The sequence below is a fragment of the Diuraphis noxia genome, unplaced genomic scaffold (assembly GCF_037042655.1).
Source record: "Diuraphis noxia isolate RWA-SAM2 unplaced genomic scaffold, SU_Dnox_SAM2 contig0001, whole genome shotgun sequence".
Classification (NCBI taxonomy): domain Eukaryota; kingdom Metazoa; phylum Arthropoda; class Insecta; order Hemiptera; family Aphididae; genus Diuraphis; species Diuraphis noxia.
In genome coordinates, this window is record NW_028301711.1 from 48,382,492 (window position 1) to 48,406,099 (window position 23,608).

The following is a 23,608-nucleotide window of genomic DNA, read 5'->3' on the forward strand; positions in this document are numbered from 1 at the left end:
TCAGGTTGGAGCTTGCGGATATGCTGCACGTGTAGCTGCCGTGTCGAAGTGGCGACCAGAGGTACTAACAGCGCTAGGTGTTACTGGCCCGACATTAACACGTCTCATATAGGATATTAAATGGTTTTTTGTTTCTATCTTCTAAATAACATAATTTAGCAATAATTAGTACATAACTAAATTTGTTGGCCACATTGTTTTCTATCGGTTGATCAAATTATATTATTTTTATCACCAATATACAACAATTTATCGGCGTTGTGATGTGATCGTGACTACCGACTCGTGAGCCTGTTTGACCGCCGCGTTAATGTATTGTCTGATGTTTACATTGCCAATAAATAATTAACCTTGATTGTAATATTTACTATTATAATATATTTTGTATTATATATAATGTATAATAAACTATATATTTATATTTTATTTTTTATTCATACATACAATTTCCAGATATAACATTTAATAGTTTTGTTTTTTAACTTTTCCTTCACAAAACTGTATATATAATAATATTGTTTGTTAATCGGAATGTAATTAGGGAAAGGGGTCATTATGATTACTTCTGAGTCTTTAATATTGCTTAAAATTTTTTTACCATTTTTAAGTTTTTTAATCTAACCTAAACTTTTTTAATTTTTAAGCATTTATGTATAGGTTTAATAATTTTAACATTTAACCGTCATTAAAAAATGTGTAGCTCGCGACTGCCGACCATATCATAACGCCGATAAATGTCCGTATATTGGTGATAAAAACAATATGATTTGGTCACCCGATAGAAAACAATGTGACCAACAATTTTAGTTATGTACTAATTATTGCTAAATTATGTTATTTAGAAGATAGAAACAAAAAACCATCTAATATCCTATATGAGACGTGTTAATGTCGGGCCAGTAACACCTAGCGCTGTTAGTACCTCTGTTCTCCACTTCGACACGTAATAAGGTCGCGAGCTCCAACCTGTGTTGATAGCCGTGATTTCAGTACAACAAAGGAAATAATATATTTGTTAACAGATGTCTAACACATGATATAACTCATCCATTGTTTTAAAATATATAAAGTTTTTGGTTTGCATTTATTAAATTTTAAATGAGTGCCAATTAATTTTTAGTTAGTTAATTATTAAAATATTAATGTAAAGCAATTTAAACTTTATAAAATGATTGAACAGTTGTTGTTACTTTTTTAAATTTTATTTATCCTCTTATAATCTCTATAGTTCTATAGATAATAAATACCTACATTTAACGGATATATTATACATAGGTATAAATAAATCATATATTTTTGAACAAAACTATTTTTTACCTTTATTTCTGATGAGAGCATGGCAACTATTTGATTTGACAATGATTCCGCTACATTAACTTACATTGCAATATTATTGCTAATAATAGTATAATATACCCAATTACTATATCTACTAATGTAGTCCTTATTCCATCATTCAATTTGTTATTTGTCCTCTAATACTCTAGTATTAAATTTTCCTGTGGAGAGGAGTACAATATTTCATCTATCTTTATTGCACAAGGTAATTTTGACTGCATTGATAGTGATTTTTCTGTAGTTAGTTGTACATTTTGTATCCCTTGGTTTGAATCATTATAAGTATTTAGAGAAATATTATTTCTACCTTTTTGCCATTCTTCAAGCTCATGGTGAAATAAAATAAAGATTCCTTATGGAAATTTTTCTAGCAACTTATTAGCATCCTCTGGCATAGTGGCATCATGTAAGTAAGAACTTTTAAATCAATTAAGTTATCTAAATAAAGCCATAATTGAATAGCTATAGGTACTAGAGGATAAATGTATTAAACAGTTAGATGTAATTATGTTTATCCTTACCAGTGCACGTTTGATAAACACATTCCATATTCTATTTATCCAATAAATTTTTTAATATTATCAAGTCCTCAGTGGGGTGTTTAACTATATGCTTCAACTATTGGAATCAAATTGTCATTATTTTGAAAATAATCAATCGTCTGTTGAATATTAGTTACATCCTATAATAAGTATTTGGATGTATTTGTTTGTCACACAAACAATAAGTAATTTTTTTTTTCAAAATGAATGTTCATAGTATCAAATACCGCAATAAAAACAATATATATATAATCCTACAGTTTAATATTTTTAAAATTCATATTACTTTTTAAATACAAATTCCAAATTTTATATTAATTACATTTTTTTCAATAAAATAAAAAAGTACCTAGAACTGTTTCATAAAAAAAAAAAATAGAAAAAAATGAGTTTACATTTTAATTAGAACTCTTGAAATAGTAATTTGTCTTCATATTCATTATATATAGTACAGTAGATATATTCACACTGTACAGTTATTTCTGCCTTAATTGGAATTGATTTTACTGCCAAATCATCATATATTTCCCAATTATTATTTAATCTTCTACAATATGCTTTATAGTGCCCAATACCGGCAATACCACTTATGTCACGGGCCAATGACCAAATTCCTTTTAGCTCATAGTTCATATTTTGAACACTTATTACAGGGGGTATATCTGATAGTTTATTAAGTACAATAGTCCTCGGATTTTGGCTGGTAAATCCTAAAATTATGTTAATTATTAATTACTTCATTATTAAGACTTATAATATTATTTTAAACAATATTATGATTATGCGTACTCAGTACTCACTATTTCGTCATTTGGAATTATTTCTATAAATAAATGCTGGTTTGATAGAAATGATGTTAATGTTTTAATATTTGTACATGTCTTATTGCCATTCTTATGTTCACAAATACTGGTGCTGATACAAGTACCTTCATAAATAATTTTTTCAAGTTCATTGAAGTTCCCATCATATGTATATAGGTTATATGGGAATATTGGTAACTCGTTTTATTACATTTTGAATCAGCACATTCTGTTTAATCATAAATTCAAAATTGTTGGGAGGTCTGGCATAACACATGTAATTAAATTGTTGAAAGTTGTTTCACATTTGAGTAGTGTCTGATTGTACTTTAAGGGAGTTTGAATTGGTTTCTGTAAATCAATTAAAATTTTTGCTCTTTCTCTATATGTGTCACCTGTGATTCCTTTTGATAGAATTTTTTTGATAAATTGGATAAATATAGAACAGATATGTGTTTCTCCGTTTGATTTTAAATATTTTCCACTGTCACACATAGCAACCATGATCAAGAAGACTGCACTGTCAAAGGCACATGTATTAGTGAGAACAATTTTACCATAACCTTTTATTTGTAGAGCTTTCAGATCTTCAGCTCTTGATCCATTTTTTATTGTTGGTAAAGATCTGTTAATCTAGCCAAACAGTTGAGTATTTTATAGTTTGTTGTTAATGGTCATATTTTTTATTTAATTTTCCATACATTTATTCTCAAATAATATGACCAGATAACCATTGAAGGATGACAAAATTAAATATATTAAAATAAATGTAGCGATTCACCTGGTTCCATTAAACGTAATGCTTCTTCTTCTCTAAGGAGTTCAGAAGATTTCCCTTGATCCAACATCTTAATTAATTAATCTATAATTACAAAAAATTTAAAATTAAATTTTGGTGCATCAGTATCTTCAATTATGGATTATAAATTATCACATTAAATAAGTATACAATCTGTTCAATTTAATATTTTTATATGACATTTAAGTAAATACAATGTTTCAAAATTCAGATATTTCATAAATAAATTATTATAGGGTAAAATGAGGATGAGCCCTTTTCTTTTTAAAACAGCCCTTACTATAATATGGATAATATAATATTGATCGTCTCCATGGCAATGTAATCACTGATCAAGAATATCATCTATGGTGGTCGATTATTTGTCAATATGTTGTAAGTGTTGTTTTTCTTGGATTTTCTGTTACCTACTCTACCGAGTTTGCTTTTGTCAACTGATACACGAATTAAATTTGTATATCGTGTTTTGTGCAGAGTGTTAAGTTACCTATGATCACTAATTATTGCACGTGACTCAATAATTTAATTTTGACATGCCTCCTATATGACGAAGCAATTTAGGTAGAAAAACCCAAAATGCTACAAACCAAGGTAATTACCGATCTAACCAAAGTGCACAAGAACGTGACGACCGAAATGAACGTGAAAGAATTCGGATATCACAAACGCGTGAAGCGCGAGCGCGACATTCAACTAATAATCACGCAAGTTTGAATCGAGCTGAATATAAATATAAATATAAATACCCAGATGTATATTCCACCGATGCGATTGTTCGAATTTATTCAGTACATCCAAGCAATGATGAATGTTTTTATTTACGGCTGCTATTAGTCAATGTATGTGCAGGCCCAACATCATTCCAACATTTACGAACTGTTTATGGTGATTTGTGTGGATCCTATAGAGAAGCCTGTCAACGTTTGCAATTGCTAGAAAATGACGATCATTGGGATCAAACTCTCAATGATGCTGTAATATCATCACATGCTCATCAAATACGAACATTGTTTTCTATTCATATGTACATGTTTCCCATCAAACCCAATTTATTTGTGGATCAAGTACAAAGATTAAATGTGTGATGATATTTTGTATCAAATACGGAATAGAATGGGAAATCCAAATATACAAATCAGTGAAGAAATTTACAACGAAGTATTGATTTCAATTGAGGACATGCGCTTGATGATGTCAAACTATTAATTCTGTTGCCGCCATAAATTAATATAATACAATATAGTAAAATACTATCGGTTACGGAGGAACAGCCGATCGACACAATCACACACATACACAAACACTCGCGAGCACCAGCCGTTATTTTTATATTTATTTTGTTTTAATTATATTTTGTGTCTTGTGAATTATATAATATTATGCGAATCGAGTATCGGCGCGTTATCTACTGCCGCCGGCTCACCGGTGCGCGCAGCTTAACACGGCCGCCGCAATGTTGTTCTCCTCCGTCCGTCGTCGTGATGCTAGGCCGTTGCGAATAATATATTCTTTTTTATGCACGAATTGCTATTTCTTGTTATTAACTTATAATTATTTTTTGTCATATTATTATACCTTTTATATTTGTTGCGTGAATTTATATACGCGTAATCGCCATATATTTTACTTTATATTATATACGTGTGCGACATTACTAGTCATTAATTTCATTGTAATTATATTATATTTATTGGGTGTGAATTTTATTTAGTGTATATAGGCTTAGGTAGCAGCTGGCCAGCAGTGCACCGACAAGCCGTGAGTTATTGTTTATTGTTATTTTGTCGTGCCAGAAGGGCCGCGTATTATTTTTATATTACAATTTTTCTATATAAGCTTACAGCTCTGATAGCTACCTAATTTATATATTTTATTCTGTTTGGTCATAAGGGCTGTGCATCTATGTAACAGATTTTAATTATTATACTTATTTTTACTCTGTTGGGCCAGAAGGGTCAAATTATTATATATTTATTTGTCAACCATAAGGGCTGCACATTTATAATTGTATATTTATCTTGCTTAGCCATAAGGGCTTGATTTATTATTATTATATTATTAAGTATTGTAACATCTATTCTGTTGAGCCAAAAGGGCTATGTAATTTTTATATCAATTACCCGAGCTTTCAGCTCTAACAGCTGTTTTTATATATTATAATTGTGTTATTGAGCCAGAAGGGCCTTAACTACTTTTTATTATTTATCATATACCTGTATACTAATATTTTATTCTATTCGGTCATAAGGACCATATAGTTATCACATTTGTTTTTTTTATACCTTTTAGTGTGATTTTTTATATAATTACACTTTTTTCATATCTATATACACCTTTTATACCTGGTTTTGCCGAACCGGCATTTTGGTTTATTATATACATTTTTTACTTGTTGGGCCAAAAGGGCCGTAATTTGCTTATTTTATTATTATATCATATTTTATACCATATTTGCATTTGAGTTACCATTATTTATTATAGAGTTACCTATTCGTCTTAGATTTAAGTATACACACAAACATATATACACACTTACACACCACCACATTACATAGCTCACTAGTATTTGCGCGGCGAACCCAACCAATTCTAGTTGAGCTATATACAACTAACACAAATTTACAAAGGTCGGTCGGTGTGTTAGTATAATACTTATTAAGCGCGAAGTATTTTGGTAACCGGGCGCACGGCCTATTATTGTTCGTTCCCGGCCCATACAAATTCAATTAGGCTTGACCGCGCCCAATCGTCCAATACATGATGCTTTTAAACAAGAGGTGCACTGAGAAAAACTGTATGATTTCAACACTTTGAAAGAATTAATTCAAACAATTCTTCCACTGTTGAATGAACAACAGAAGTATGTATTTGATACTCCTATGAAAGTAACAAATTATGAAACTGGAGGGATATCGTACTTCTTAGATGCACCTGGTGGTACAGAAAAACTTTTTTGATTTCATTAATATTAGCAACAATACGCTCACAAAATAAAATTTCATTTGCACTCGCTTCGTCGGGAATCGCAGCAACCTTGCTTGAAGGTGGTCGAACAGCCCATTGAATTAGATTTGTTTGTCCATGCGTCAGGTAATCAAACAAAAAACATGAACATCATATATCACAAAGCACTACAATGAAAATAAAACTGATTTTTGTTAATAATTATGATTGACATGATTAACAATAAAGCGATTACTTACTGTTAAATGCTTATATATGTTTTATTTAATTATTTTTTATTCACACCGCCCTATCACCAGGGTGGCGGTTCTGTTCAGGAGAATTTTTCGCTCCGATAGGACGAGTACGGTGACAGGGAGGTGATACAAATTAAATTAAATAACAAATAACAAATAAAATTGAATAAAGTTTGAGTCATATGGAGATGGTACATATTTTAACGGGCCACGAAGTGCACGGGATCAGCTATAGTTAATAATATATATTCATAATACAAAAACATGCTAAATAAAAAATAGATTTTATTTCTATATTATAGATATTTTCATAATTTTAGATTTTTCATTCAATATGGTTTGTCATAAAATCTAGATTTTTCTTCATATTAATTTTTTTTTTATTAAAATTAGATTTTTTTAATCATATGAGATTCATTTTTTTCTTCAAGACGAATGTTATCAATTTAGTTTTTTTATTCTACTAAGTTTTTTTTATAAATTCATTGATATATATTAAAGTTTATATTTAAAAAATATAAATTTTTATTTATAGTTTTGTTTTTAAATTCTGATTTTTTATTCAACATGTTTTTGTATTATAAAAATATGTGTTTTAATTTTTGATGTTTTTAATTTTAGATTTTTTCTTATCAATTTAGTTTTTTAGATTCTGAACGAAGTGATGAATATATTGATTTTACAATGTTGTGTGTTATTTTTTTAAATTTTATTTTTTTTTTCGTGTGTGTACATGATAAGTTGTCAAAATAATACTTCAATTTTCAACTTCAGTAGCTTTTCCGGTCCAAAAGTGAATCTTTTTGATGCATGGGGAGGTCATTTTTTGAAATTCCTAATAGTTTTCAAAAAAACTGGGAAAAACCAAAAAGAAAATTAAGGAAAAATGGGAATTTTAAATAAATTAAAGTTTAAATCTATAAGTATTGAATTATGGTCTATGTAAGTCTACCACTGATAATTCATTAAAACGATCTAATAATCAATTATTCAAACTACGATTTAAACACATAATGCAACATAGCATGTATTGTACGACATATAAAATAATAATTCCATTGCTATGGCCGAAAACGCTGGTGAGACGCGTGAAATAGTTGATCAGGATTTGCTCGCGAAAAAGATATTTGCGAATTTTGGAAATAGTTGTGCAAGTTCATGCCAATCAGGTGTTAAAATTGTGTGTGTATCAAGTTTTTTTATTATTAATAATTTTCCATGTTTGGTGGTGCTGTTGAAAACTCTCCAGCACAGCTCATTATTTTTTCTGATACGGGTGTAAATTTTGTCAATAGTCGTGAAAATTCATGCTAATCACATGTTAATTTTCAGTAATAGAAAAATGAAAAATGTTTTGAGGACGGTGAGACGGTCGTTGATAATATTATCATTATTATTTATTATATGCTTCTCATAAACATATATGGATACATATTCAGTACTTACCTATTTATAGCTCTTCACCAAAATACATTATGTCAAAGAAAATGTTTGGGTATTGGTCAGCACTAGCAACAGTAGGTGCATGAGGTTAGGTAAAATAACAATTTACAACTTACAATTTTATGAGTATTTAATAACTAATAGTAAACACTTAATATGATGAGCGTATCAAAATATTATACCATTTTTAAAATTTAATTCTCCTTCGTTTTATATTGGACCACTGTGTTGCTAACTAATAGTTACTTACATCAACTGTATCCAAAATAGTGTAGTTTCAGCTGCACTTTCAAATGGATTTTTGGGTGCACCAACATGTTTAATATTTACCAGTTTACCATGGTGTAATATTTCGTCATGGTTTTTTTTAAAAATCATCATTGAATTGATTGCCACATTCCAAGCATCCCATTTTTACAAGTTTTCTGTTATTCACTTCACTCATTTTTGTTTTACGTATAAATGTTTAATATAACGAAAACAAGAAGTAGAATAAAATTAAATATAAATAATAAAAAGCGGATAAGTGGATGTCGCTCTGCTGTACATTAGGTGATGGGCTGGATCTCTGACTAGGGTAGGTTAGATTTGAATGCAATGATAGGTATCATTGAATACGAAAAACGATTCTGAACAGAGATGATTTGTCAGTCTAGAATATAATATAATATTTAAATATTTGTCATATTTTCTATTTTGAAACAAATATTTTATTTTTCAATTAGGAAGCATTTTGCATAAGGCATGGTTAATCAATTTTTCCAAAAACATTGCATGTAGTTATCATAATTCATAATACCTTAAATTATCATAGATTCATAGATATACATATACCTGGTTAGAGGATAAATCGTTATCAATACGCGATTTCATAAAAATTAAACGCTCAAAACATTTTTTTTATAATGACACTTCAAATTTCTCTATAGTTATTTGAAGCAAAACTTATGGGAAACTTGGTGTTGAATTTTATAACCTTAGATATAACTACAAACAATTTTATGAATTTTTAACTACAAAATTATTTGCAAATATTCATGGTTTTGACGATTTTTTGTCAATATTTGAACTTCAAATGCTAATAAAAAAAAACTGTGCCTATTTATTCTTATAACTTTTTAATCAATATAAGAATAACTATTATGAGGAACTTTGTATTAAATTTTCAAGTATTTTGATCAGTTGTCTATAAACATCTTAAAAAAAGTCAAAATATTTTGAAAATTAAATAATGTAAATAAAATGCCAATCTAAATAACTTATAAAATGTTCAAGTACCTACAACTTATACTTTTTGAATAATAACAAATATTTAAAATCGTTTGAGGATAAATCGTTATCGTTACGCTATTTCGTAAAAATTTAAAATTCAAACGCACTTAAAATTTTTCCTATAATGATGCTTCGAGTTTTCTCTATAGCTACTTGAAGGAAAACTTAATGTTGTATTTTTAATCCTTAGTTATAAACAAAACAAATTTTATGATTTTTCAACTTCAAAATTACTTGCAAATTTTCGCGTTAGTCAAAAATGTCAAAAATGTTTTAAAATTAAACTGTATATAGATAACATTAACATAAACATTTGGTGAAAATTTCAAGTATTTACAGTGATTAGTTTTTGAATTACAACCATATAAAAAAATCGATTTGGTCGAAAACTGGTTTTGCGTAAAAATTCCCGTTTTTCTGTAATTTTTTTTTTGTTTTTCTCGATTTTTTTGAAAACTGTTGGAAAATGTTAACTTTTTTGACCTTTATAATGCACCAAGGATATTCAGTTTTCCATAGGGAACTATCCCCAAAGTTTAAAATTGAAGCATTATTTCAAGTAGTTATGCTGTACACAGTGTACACAGACACATAAAAAACACACATCATTGTAGAATCAATACATTCATCACTCCGTTCAGAATCTAAAATCTAGTTTAATGTAATTGATGGAACATATACTTTGAACTGACGTTTTTTCCTCTGTAAGTATATTAGGTATATATTAAATCTGTTGAAAAAAAATATGGTAATAAGATTTAAAAAAAATTTTAACGTATACAGTCCAGTAGATTAGTTAATAGTGATGATAATGGGGACTGGGGGGAGTTATTTATACTTATACTTACTTACCTGAAACATGACATTATTTTTAAAATTAACTTAACACACTAATTCACTGAGTTATACGTTCACGAGATATTAGATTCAAAACTAACACATATAAGTTGTTTATAATATTTTTTTTATTTATTACAACATACAATGAAAGAAAATGATTTAGTAAACGGTTTCGTATGACCTAGTTTCACAATTACAAATATTATATTCATTGCTACATATAAGTTAAATATAATAATATAGAATGATAAAACTATAACTACCTATAAAGTATTGTACTAATCAAATATCATAAATACAATGTTTTCGCCAAAATTAATTCAACCTACCATATTACTAATAGTTCAATAAATAAGTATAATTGAAAATTAAATATGAGTATATATTATATTATATGCTTTGTATTATAGAGTGATATATAGAGTGATCAATAGCTCAGAATTGTTTTTCGTATGCATATTTGAAGCCAATTTTAACTTGTAGACGATACTTACTCATTGACCTATTTTCCAATTTTTCCCCTAACTTATATTCGATAAATAATTCTATTTTAGAACTGTAATTTTATGTAACTTTTTATATAATTCAGATGTTAATGTATTAACTGTATTTGTTCAATATATTTCAATAATTTTGAGATACAAATTGTATTCCGGAAATTCACCACAGCGAGATCATTACTGATCATTATAATTTAAATATAAAATTATTATTGTCTATGACCATATTCAAGTTGTTGCCCATGTAAAAATAAGTGAATATTATAATAATACAATAATATATAATCGGCTATGCAGCATTTAGGTGTAGAAAATAGATGTCACAGAGCACTAAGGGTTTAAGAATGTTTTTATATTATGTTGGCGATTTATTTGGGATGATATGGGATGACATACGACCGCACATGGAGATTTCACTGCCATCAGAATGAATAGTGTCCAGCCCCATTGATTTATTACATTTGTATAGGGCATCACAAATAAGGCACCTGACGCCTGTACGCATTCCGTCTGGGAATTCTATTCAATTGTATCGGCTACAATATAATATAAAGCAGTATAGTAAAGATAACTAATAAATTCTTGAAATATATTTTTTTCGGTGGTGTAGCGGATGGGCTTCTACGAATCAGTGGAAAAATCATGTATAAACAGGGGTCAGACGAAGGAGCATTTTATTATATAGATGTTTCAAGAATAATTTATCTCATTAACAGATGAGGTGTTAAGGTCTTTACTATTCTCCACTTGGCTTTTCGTAATCAAAAATGGTCATTCCCTAAATTAATAAAATAATAAAATACATTAATAAAATTGTTATTTACAAAATGTGTACATGTATTTCTGAAGAGTACACATCAAGACATTACATGCTAAAAATCATCAGAAAAAGAAAATTTAAATTTAAAAAAGATAATGTTTGAACTTTTAATTATTTTTTGGAACAGTTAATTCCTTTTTACTTCTCCTCTTATATTTTATAAATTACACTCGATCAATACTTAAATCCTGTACTAATGGTAAACTCACCCTGTAGGTACCATAGATATATCATGCATTTACGAGTACCGTCATAATATAAAATATTATTAATTATTACTATGATACCTAATGTTTTTTTACTATATTATGCTTATACTACATAATACGCATTTAAGTTGTCGCAAATTAAATGAGATTTGTTGTGGTTGCAGTGAAGACCAACATATTTATTATTAAAGGTATGTACCTACAGTGTATCGCAAGGCTGGGCAAGTTAATATAGAATGATATAAGTTAAGTTTAATGTTAAATGTTATTTTTCGTACAACTTATAAAAGTTACAAACTATCTAGAAAGTTGAAGCTTAAAATAACTTAACCTCATTAAAAATTCAGTTATTTTTTTAAGACATGGTCGTGAAATACTGGTTTGTAAAGCGACACATAGGCACATGGAGATATCTATATCATTTGGAATGATATTAGTATATTACTATATTAGTACAATAGTACTGTACTATCTGAGTTCAAGATATTGCTTGAAAGATCTCCGATGAATAACTGCATAGGCAAGTATATTGTGAAAAATATTATTAGTTATTTCTAGGGCTGGAATTTTGATGCAAAGGCATCTTCTTTCTGGTGTCGAAACACTTAAAACGTCGATCCTTAACCGTAAGTATAAAATGTGTTTTGGGTGATATTGATTATTTTAAAGAAGTTTTTTTTTATTGCACTTTTGACAATTTTAGCGCATTGTTTTAGCTTTTAGAATATTTTTTACAATTTGTTCATAAAATAAACCAAAATTGTTCCAATTAACAATTAGACACTATGGACAATAACAGCTGATGGTACGAATAATAAAATGTTTAGCACAACTAATTATTATCGATTACAATTTTACTTGGCTAGGCTTCCCGCTCAAATTATCGTCGTATCTATTATTTCTTATTAATTTTATAATTCCTTACATACATAAAAAAAGCGGGTAAGTGGGTATCGCTCTACTGTACATTGGGGGTGGGGTGGACCTCTGACTAAGGTAGGTTAAATTTGAATGCAATGATAGGTATCATTGTATACGAAAAACAATTCTGAACGGAGACGGTTTATCTGTCTAGGATATATTATATATTATTAAAAATTTTCAAATCTTAGATTTAAAGAGAAAATTTTTTATGAATTTCTAGCTTAAAATAATTTGCGAATTTTCGTGATTTTTACGTGTATTGTCAAAATTTAAATTTAAATGCTTGTAAAAAAAAATGTGACTATTCATTTCTTTTATTTTTCAACTGCTATTGTAAAAATATTTTAGGAACCTTGTATTAAATTCTCAAATCTTAGAATTAAAAAGAAAAACTTTTATGAATTTCTATCTAAGATAATTTGAACTTTTAAACATTGCCGTAATTTTAACGTATTTAGTCAATATTTGAACTGTAAATGCTTATAAAAAAAAATAAAAATGTGTGACTATATATTTCTCTTATTTTTCAACTGCTATTGTAAAAATATGTTAGGAGCCTTGTATCAAATTTTAAAATATTAGATCTAAAAAGAAAAACTTTTATGAAATTCTATCTAAGGTAATTTGAAAATTGCCGTAATTTTTACGTATTAAGTCAATATTTGAACTTCAAATGCTAATAAAAAAAAACTGTGCCTATTTATTCATATAACTTTTTAATCAATATAAGAATAACTTATGAGGAACTTTGTATTAAATTTTCAAGTATTTTGATTGAGCCAAAAAAAAATTATCGACAATTCAAAAAAAAACTTTCAGAAAAATTGAAAATTTCAGTCGTCTATAAATATCTCAAAAAAAGTCAAAATATTTTGAAAATTAAATCATGTAAAGAAAATGCCAATCTAAATAACTGATCAAATTTTCAAGTATCTACGACTTATAATTTTTGAATAATAAAAAATGTTTAAATCGTTTGAGGATAAATCGTTATTGTTTACACTATTTCGTAAAAATTTAAAATTCAAACGCACTTAACATTTTTCCTATAATGATGCTTCGAGTTTTCTCTATAGCTACTTGAAGGAAAACTTATGGAAAACTTAGTGTTGTATTTTTAATCCTTAGTTATAAACGCAAAAAAATTTATGATTTTTCAACTTCAAAATTACTTGCAAATTTTCGCGTTTTCGACAGATTTTGTAAAATTTTGAACTGTAAACGCTTATTAAAAAAAATTGTGACTTACGAGTTTTAATTTTTTTTAGCTACAATAAGAACAACTCATAAGGAACCGTGTATTAAATTTTCAAGTTTTTTTGGTAGTCCAACATTTTTTTACCGACACTTCAAAAAAAAATTCTCAAAAAAATCGTAAATTTCAGTGGTCTATTAATAACTCAAAAAAAGTAGAAAATTTTTGAAAATTAAACTGTATATAGATATTACTAACATTAACATTTGGTGAAAATTTCAAGTATTTACAGTTATTAGTTTTTGAATTACAACCATATAAAAATATCGATTTGGTCGAAAACTGGTTTTGAGTAAAAATTCCCGTTTTCTGTCATTTCTTTTTGTTTTTCTTGATTTTTTTGAAAATTGTTGGAAAGTGTTTACTTTTGACCTATAATGCACCAATGATATTCACTTTTACATCGGAAACCACCCCCAAAGTTTGAAATTGAAGCATTATTTTAACTAGTTATGCTGTACACAGACACACAAAAAAAAAACACACACATCATTCTAAAATCAATACATTCATCACTTCGTTCAGAATCTAAAATAAATTACTGTAGTATCATTTATAAATATATTTCCATTGTTTAACCTATAATAATTTAAATTAATTTATATAGCCTAGTGCATTTTTTTGAGTTTTTAAGTCATTTTTGAGATTTTTTAAGGACATCAAAATTCCAGCCATAGTTATTACATTATTATATTTTTTAAATCCTAACGTAACCTTTGTAAATTAGTTAAGAATTTATAATTTATATTTTATTTTATTCATACTTCTTGTTTTCGTTGGGTACCTATATTATAATATATCTGTACCTAAAACAAAAACGAGTGAAGCGAATAAAAGAAAAAAGGCGGGTAAGTCGTGGATGTCGCTCTGCTGTACAGTAGGTTACAAGTGGGTTACTGTAAGGGATGGAATTAAATTTGAATCCAATGATATTATATCATTGTATACGAAAAACGATTCTGAGCGAAGACGGTTTATCTGTCTTGGATATATTATAGATTATTAAAAATTTTCAAATCTTAGATTTAAAAAGAAGATTTTTTATGAATTTCTAGTTTGAAATAATTTGCGAATTTTCGTGATTTTTACATATGTTATCAAAATTCAAACTTTGAATGCTTGTAAAAAAAAATTGTGACTACGCATTTCTTTTATTTTTCAATTGCTATTGTAAAAATACGATAAGAGCTATGTATTAAATTTTCAAATCTTAGATATAAAAGGAACATTTTTTATGAATTTCTAGCTTAAAATAATATATGAATTTTTGTAATTTTTACGTATGTTGTCAAAATTCAAACTTTGAATCCTTGTAAAAAAAAAATTGTGACTATGAATTTATTTCATTTTTCAACTGCTATTGTTAAAATGTGTTAGAAGCCTTGTACTAAATTTTAAAGTTTTTCTACCGAACAAATAAATTTTTATCGATATTTATAGAAAAAAAAACTAAAAAAGTTGAAAAATTAAAATGTCAGTAAACAGCTCAAAACAAATCTAAATATTTTGAAAATGTTATCAAATATAGAAAATGTCTATATAAATATTCAGAGAAAATTTCAAGAATCTGCGGTCATTTGTTTTAGACTTTTAGAGTTAAACCAAAATAAGAAAATCACTAAATGTGAAATCCAGTGGATATCCAATGTTGTAAAAATTTAAATTTCAAATGCTCATAAAAATTTAATTTTAATTTCCGGTGGAATTTTTATTGGTGATAAAGATTCAAAAACTTGTAAGGAAACTTTTATTAAATTTTCAAATCTTAGATTTAAAAGGAACATTTTTTATGAATTTCTAGCTTAAAATAATTTGTGAATTTTTGTGATTTTTACATAATATGTTGTCAAAACTCAAACTTTGAATGCTTAAAAAAAAATTATGAGTATGTATTCCTTTTATTTTTCAAACTGCTATTGTAACAATATGTTAAGAGCCTTGTATTAATTTTTCAAGCTTTTCTGCCTTACAAATACATTTTTATCGTTATTAATTTTAAAAAAACTAAAAATGATCGAAAATTTCAAATGCCTATGAATAGTTCAACTTAAGTCGAAATATTTTGAAAATTGCATGGTGGATAGAATTTACTTATATAAACATTCGATGAATATTTCATGTATCTACGGTCATTCGTTTTAACGTTACATCAAAAACCAAAATCGATTTTGTCGAAAAATGAGTGTGCGTAAAATTTCCCGTTTTTCCCTTAATTTTTAGTTTGTTTTTCTCGATTATTTAGAAAAGTATTGAGAATTTTTTACTTTTGACTCCCCAAAGTACCAACTAGATTCACTTTCTGATCGAACGAGGTACTGAAGTCAAAAATTGAAGCATTTTTACTGCCCCAAAACGTGATGACAGACACAAAAAAAAAACACACATCATGGTAAAATCAATACATTCATCGCTCCGCTCAGAATCTAAAATACAACGTGTAAAAATGAAATGCTTGGAATCTGGTAATCAAATCAATGATGATTTTTAAAAAAATCACGACGAAAAATTGCATCATGGTAAAAAAGTAAATATATATTAAATATAATATTGTCTCGCCCAATAGTCCGTTTGAAAGTGCAACTGCAACTGCAATATTTTGGAAACGGTTGATCAGGCGCGGACAAAACAGAGCGATGCCCTCCCCCCCCCAGTGGCGTATTTACGATGGGGGATCAAGGGGATCAACCCCCCCCCCCCCATAAACTGTATACACACAATTAATTATAGTCGTTACTCGTTATAATTTGATGATTACTATTTAAAAAATTATGATTTTTTTTTTTTCAATTCCTAATTGATTAAATTTGCAAGAATAAAACCGCTGAGCGCTGTTCAGACGGGCAAGATTTTTATTATTCCCAATAGAAAGTAACGTTTTATGCTTGCAGACTGCAGTTCAGTCTTGTGAAATTGTTAAGTATTCGAATAAATGTAATAATATGAATATGTATTCAAATACTTTTTTTTTAGATTCTGAGCGAAGCGATGAATGTATTGATTTTACAATGATGTGTGCTTTTTTACTTTTTAACTTTTTTGTGTCTGTCATCACGTTTTAGGAGAGTAAAAATGCTTAGATATTCTTTAACAGCATCTTTTCTGATAGGAAAGTGAACCTATATGGTACTTTGGGGGTCAAAAGTAAAAGTTTCCCAGTAGTTTTCAAAAGCGCCGTGAAAAACAAATGAAAAATTAAGGGAAAAACGGGAATTTTTACGCAAACTCTATTTTGGTCAAAATCGATTACGGTTTTTGGTGTAATTCTAAAAAAAATGTCTGTAGATACATGAAATTTTCACTGGTTGTTTATATTAACACTTTCTATATTTGATACAATTTTTAAAATATTTTGACTTGTTTTAAGCTGTTTACGGATATACTTATAGTTTCCAACTTTTTAGGTTTTTTTTTTGAATGTCAATAAATCTTTATTTGTGGGGTAAAAAAGCTTGAAAATTTAATACGATGCTTCTTATATATTGACACAATAATGGTTGAAAAATATTAAAAATCCTTAGTCACGGTTTTCTTTTTATAACCATTTAAAGTTCAAATTTTGACAAAATACTGAAAAAACACGAAAATTAGCAAATTATTTTGAGTTAGAAATTCATAAAAATTTGTCTTTTTGAATCTAACAATTGAAAATTTAATATAAGATTCTTCATAAGTACGCCTAATTTTATCAAAAAAAATCTCTACCGAAAAGTCAAATTAAATTTTTATGAGCATTTGAAGTTCATATTTTGTATCTTGTATTGTAATAACATGATTTTGATAATAAAACATTGAACCTCAAGTAATGTGTTGTGTATTATAATTTTGGCAAACGTAGAATGTATATTTAATATTAATAAGCTTTTATAATTCCTGGAAACTTGGGGGGGGGGGGGGCGTAGCCACTCTCAAGTTTGTAATTATCATAAAAAGTCATACCCCCCCACATGACAAAAACCTAAATACACCAGTGCTCTCCCCCAATATCACGAAACGAAAAAAATAAACATATTTAATATGTCAATCAATATTTAAAATTATATTTTTTATAGAAAATATGAAAAAACTGTTTAGGCTGTTATTTTTTAGTTTTAATGTACATCATAAATATTAAATAATAATAAATTACTACATTTTTCTGTGGATCGTTGAATAGTTCTATTTATAATTCGGTAATATCTAATCGCGCCGACTGATTTTATTATATTCCTTAGTGGAACCTGAGTTATCCAGGACATTTGGAATGGCCCATTCCCTGCATCAGTTGTTATTTTTAAATTGAATGGGCACAAAATAACATTTATAATCAATAGTATTTACTATATTTTAGTATTAATTATAGTAGTTAATATAATATACTATATAAATAGGTAAATTAAATATATTTGAATCAAATTATTGGATCGAAATAATGATAATCATTTTAATATCTATCATTATTGAATTGTTCACAGACACAATCATCAAATGAAAAAAGAAATATAATATTGATGTACCTAGACGTGAATAAAGCCATTATGTTTTCAAAAATCAACAGAAAATTAGATTTTGTTCTATAATTTTTATTTTTATTTCATTTTTAATATTTTTTGATTTGTTTTTTTTTATATTTAATAAAGAGTTTTCTTTTCAATGTACCTACCAACGATTTTTTATATTTTTAGTTTTTAGTCGCCGCTTAGTGTTCACTGGTTATAAGAATCAGCCACTCATATATAGCGATCAAAAATGCCATGAACGGAACAAACAGTCGTTATAAGAGAATTTTTCGTCGAATACAGTGTTCAGGTTTTCGGTTATTGTGATCAGAAATATAAAATATAAATACAATTTAAAATAATACCTATCACCTTTTTGTTTACAGGGAAACTATTACGAATGACAATTATCTTAATCATGAACTTTAATCAAGCTTATATTTTCTAATGTAACCACGTAATAAGCGATACTCCATAATAACATAACATTTCGTAACGGGGTTGGTAAATTGAGAGGGGAAAAATCACAAATAAAAATTTTATAGTGCAAATTTTTAAATATTTAATGCATATAAATCGTTTTTTCCTGGGACTCAAATTACCTACTACCTTATTTTTTCCGGGACTCAACTTACCTACTACTTATTTATCCCCGGGACTCAATTTAACACTTTCAAAATGTACCAAACTTATCTCGGACTCAATTTACCTAGCCCCATTCGTACATGTTTGAAACCGTTTTTGTTCTGACAAGCACCAATATTTTACACTTTATACGCAGTTTGTTTTCGTTCGTTGTTCAGTCACTATAAGTGGCGAAAACTGTACCTAATATATAATAATGATAATAATTCGAGTGGAGTAATACATTTTTATTATTGAAAAAAGCTCTCCCACCAAGACTTATTGTCTAGGGACAACTCCGGATTTAACAAAATTATAGTATTATAAAATATTGATGTACATATATAATAGAAATCACGGTAAAAAAGTCCGGGATAAAGTAAGTCCGTTAAATATATAACAATAAACATAATATACTATAGGTACTAATTTCTCATTTTGATGAACTATCGTTATAGAAATTATATATATTTTTAAAAAAAGTCATGAATTATAATAACTACCTATATAAAATTGAAATTATTATTTATATAAAAACAATATATACAATATAATATGTATTTTAAAGATGTATTTCGTCATACAGAAATTAACTTTATTATTTTTTTTTTATAATATATACGTTAAGGAGTATGTTAAGTGACTGCAGCTTTTTGAATTTCGAATTAATCGATTTCACCCGTTAATTTACCTTTTTGTTTAAATGTGTATTGTGTAAGTAATGTTATAAATTTGTATAGTTATATGTACTTATAATTACTTTTGGTATGATTATACGTAAATATTTTAAAGACAAATTACGTCGTTATGATTTATAGATCATAATAAATAATTCGTTTAAACGATACCACAACAAACGATAGATCGCCGTTAATACTTTTTATTGAAGAATAATATATTTTAATACAAGTACTAGCCGGCGAACTCTTAAGTAATATAAATTTATATTATGTTTAATACTTTTTCTCTATTCCTAAGTATTATAAAAATTATGAACAAGCTTAACTATGGTAACTTTACTGATGATGTTTAAAAGTATATGAAAATTGTTCTCATTCAAATACCCATCAATATAAAAAAAAAAAAAAAACAAATACAATACAAATGGAATTATTGATGAACTTTTTATTGTATATTTTAAAATATATGTAGGTAAGTATACATAAATGTGTTTTAATTATAAATTAAATTACATGTATGTTTTCATAATGTAATGATGTAAAGGTACCTATACACATATTTATGGACGATAGGTGGTAGTAGTTGGATTAGTGTAAAAGATTTTTACCTTTCTTCCTAATAAATATAGGTACATCGATCCGTCAGGCCAATATCGAGATCCCTCGTGGACGAATGGCAGCTCATCCCGATCTAAAAGCTCTGAGAGCCCTTTGCACAGGGTTTTGTTGAATGTACCTGCTGCTACCACTGGCTTGCTAATCACTATTCGGATTATTCTGAGCATCTTGTCGTCCACGTCCCTCACATCGTACAACTGTGGACAGAAAGGAAAAATACAGATAGAGAGAAATAAATTAAATCAACTATAAATTATGTGTATGTAAATATAGGTACACTGAATCCCCCCTCCCCAATCTACAACCACAAATGTCGAGGTCACTGTTTTTTAGACCTTCAGATTTTACAATAAGATTAAAGTTAATACACGACACAGGAGTGATATAAGTGTAAATACGGCAGCACGAAGGACAACAATTAGAAACACTGCTGATGAATATTGTAATTATAATGGGGCTTTCCCCGGAATAGTTGGTGATGGTGAATGTTTATTAGATACTATGGTTACTATGGTTAACACAATGTATTATATTTACTCGGTGTAAAAAAAATTGGCGTAATTCCATTAAATTTCAGCAGGTGTAAAATTGTTATCAATAATTATAAATTAGGTAAGTCATATTACTCATATTTAAAGCTAATTGCATTGCTCGCATGTACTAAATAGGTATCTTTTTATATTTGATAACAATATAACATAAACAAAGATAAAAATCTGTAGGTACCTATATTTTAAATACTATATGAGCTGTATCTGTACTATGATACATTATGCATATAAAAATATAATATTTATATAATAAATATTTTATAAATTAATATTTATAAAATTAATTAAAGTGATAACAACATTCTTAAATAAGTTTAAAAAAAATTCAACAAATCAATGAAATATAGATGATATTGTATTTAAAGAGGTATAAAGTTCAGTATATGCTGGCACAAAAGTATATCTTTTAATCTTCAACATAATACCAGGGGGTCCAAGTGCACTGTCGTGCACCTCCGTAATTATGCCACTGATAATAAATATATATGAAATATAAATCGTCAAACCGTTTAAAAACATTTGGGATTGTATACATATACAATACGAGGGCTTTAAATCTCAAATGGTTTGACTAGGTATGGAAAATAAGAAGTTCAATTATTTAAAGAGAGGTATGTGGTGGTTTAGTTATCGCATATAATAATTACAAGTAAGAACTTTTATTAGTTTTGAATTATTAAAATAAAATTTTCCCTGAAAATAGAATTAGTATACAATGATCAATTACACAAATAATAAGTATTATTCTACCAACCACCCACTTAAAAATTTTAAATCCATAATAGTTAATATTTCATGCGTGTACATAAGAATGTTCTTCAACCACATACTCACTACAACCCCCCCCCCCCCCCCACACACACACTAATTACCATTCAAATAATCAGATTGATTGCATGAATTCGTCTACATTATAAAGAATATATAGAATAATATAATATAATATAAAATAACGTGTAATATACTCACGGCACATCTGTGGGATCGTGGTTTGGATGGTTGACTCTGCATATTTTCTGCATTAGTATGTTCCAGTAGTGATATGTACTTAAAACCCAATTTAACTTCGTCTATGTTGGGTTGTTTAATGTTTGCCAAGCACTCAAAAGTAAAGTGGTCCATATCTGATAGAAACAATTAGATGAAATATTCATGAGTATGATTAAAGATATTGCTTGGCAAAAAATACTAGGTATAACATTAATTATAGTACATTAATATTCAATATAATATTAAAATACATTTATATTACACTCCCCAATAAAGTAGGTACTTAATATCCTTTTAAAATAAAGAAATATGTGTGCAAAGCGCAAGTCAATCTGATAATGTTATTATATAAACATACAATATGCTGTAGAATAACGAAAATTAATACTATTGTAATTAATTTTATTTGAGTTTTATGCAGAGTTTGGTGACCGCAAATTTTAAAAAGCACGAGTCCAATACCCACCCACGCAACCCACCTTACCACCCCCCGACCACAATTATTATGTTACAGTTGTAGTAGTTCGTTATACGTACTAGTCATGTTTCTGCAATGGCCATGTATATTTGTTGGTTCGGGACGCTCCAACCACAAATGTAACAACGGAACAGCGCTTTGTTGAGTTTTGTTTGCCATATAGGCACATCCGTACATCGGCGACTTCGTTTGTATAGTCTCTACCTCGAATTTCGCCTTTTTTCCAAATGGAGGACATACACGACCATTGAGACTATCCATTACTAAAAAAACACAAGAAGACAATTAGTACCTTATTACACTATTAGGTAAATTATACTGTTTGGTGTTTGTAATATTAAAAATAATAAATATTCTATTCTAAATGTTATCATGAGGACCACCAAAATTCTGTGCAATCCTTTGTGTGACGGTCTGCCACCGATACCGATTCTACTATTATCAGTCCCATGTGAGGATGCTTAGAAGGGGAATCCGATAATTACCTCACAATATTAACCTTTTTTTCTTGAAAATAAAAAATAAAACTTAAATTCGAAGTATATAACACATATCAAATATTTAGAGACATAAAACAATAAATATACATTTTAAACATAATACAGATTTCTCAAACATCTGAATGATACATTGTAATTATTCATAAGTAACATGTGTGTTTTAAAAATAATACATAATGCTATTTACTCACTATTTTGGCGGTTTTCAATATCTTCTGTCGACCACATCCGTTCTACGTAACCATTATTTGGCAATGCCACAATCGATGAGATGATGGCAAGCGTGACGATTGTAAATGCCGTATATTTCATCGTGTAATGTAGATTTAATGAGATATAAATACTATGTTAAAAATTACGGAAAAAAATAAAGCCTATCTTGACCAAGTCTGCAAGTGGCGAGAACAATTTTAAATTAAATAGCACTGTTAGCATACGAATGACGATCTGAATTCTGCGTCCCTTTTTATGTTTCACGACGGTGGTGGCAACAGTAATGGTGTTGGTTCCTACCACCAGTTGAGCATCGAAATGTTATTGTATTATACATATATATATGAACACTTGACGCTACCTATACGCTGGTCAAGGTACCTACCTACCTACCTACCCCCACTGTAGTGCAAGAAACATATAACACAATAAGTACAATGGGCAAATGTACGTACCTACAAACGACATAGCAGGTAAAAAATATATACATTCATATATATATATATATTTTTGTATATTATTTCCTACTCAATA

General features: G+C 28.1%; 1 protein-coding gene across 1 annotated transcript; it reads right to left on the reverse strand.

The window, feature by feature from the left end:
- On the reverse strand, positions 1 to 23,608 carry LOC149060818 (uncharacterized). Its single transcript, XM_089230749.1, has 7 exons — positions 23,053 to 23,608; positions 22,421 to 22,624; positions 21,863 to 22,017; positions 20,333 to 20,539; positions 3,465 to 3,531; positions 2,355 to 2,590; positions 1 to 141 (listed from the first exon to the last, which is right to left on the reverse strand). Exons 1-7 carry the CDS (start codon positions 23,171 to 23,173, stop codon positions 1 to 3), a joined length of 1,131 nt encoding a protein of 376 aa, XP_089086875.1. The 5' UTR covers positions 23,174 to 23,608.

Coding starts and splice junctions, on each gene's coding strand:
- LOC149060818 (XM_089230749.1), bottom strand. CDS start 23,173: ATGAAATATACGGCATTTACAATCGTCACGCTTGCCATCATCTCATCG. Junction 22,018..22,420: donor CCATTGCAGAAACATGACTA/GTACGTATAACG, acceptor TGTTTCTATCAG/ATATGGACCACTTTACTTTT. Junction 2,591..3,464: donor ATTACGTTTAATGGAACCAG/GTGAATCGCTAC, acceptor ACATAATTTTAG/GATTTACCAGCCAAAATCCG.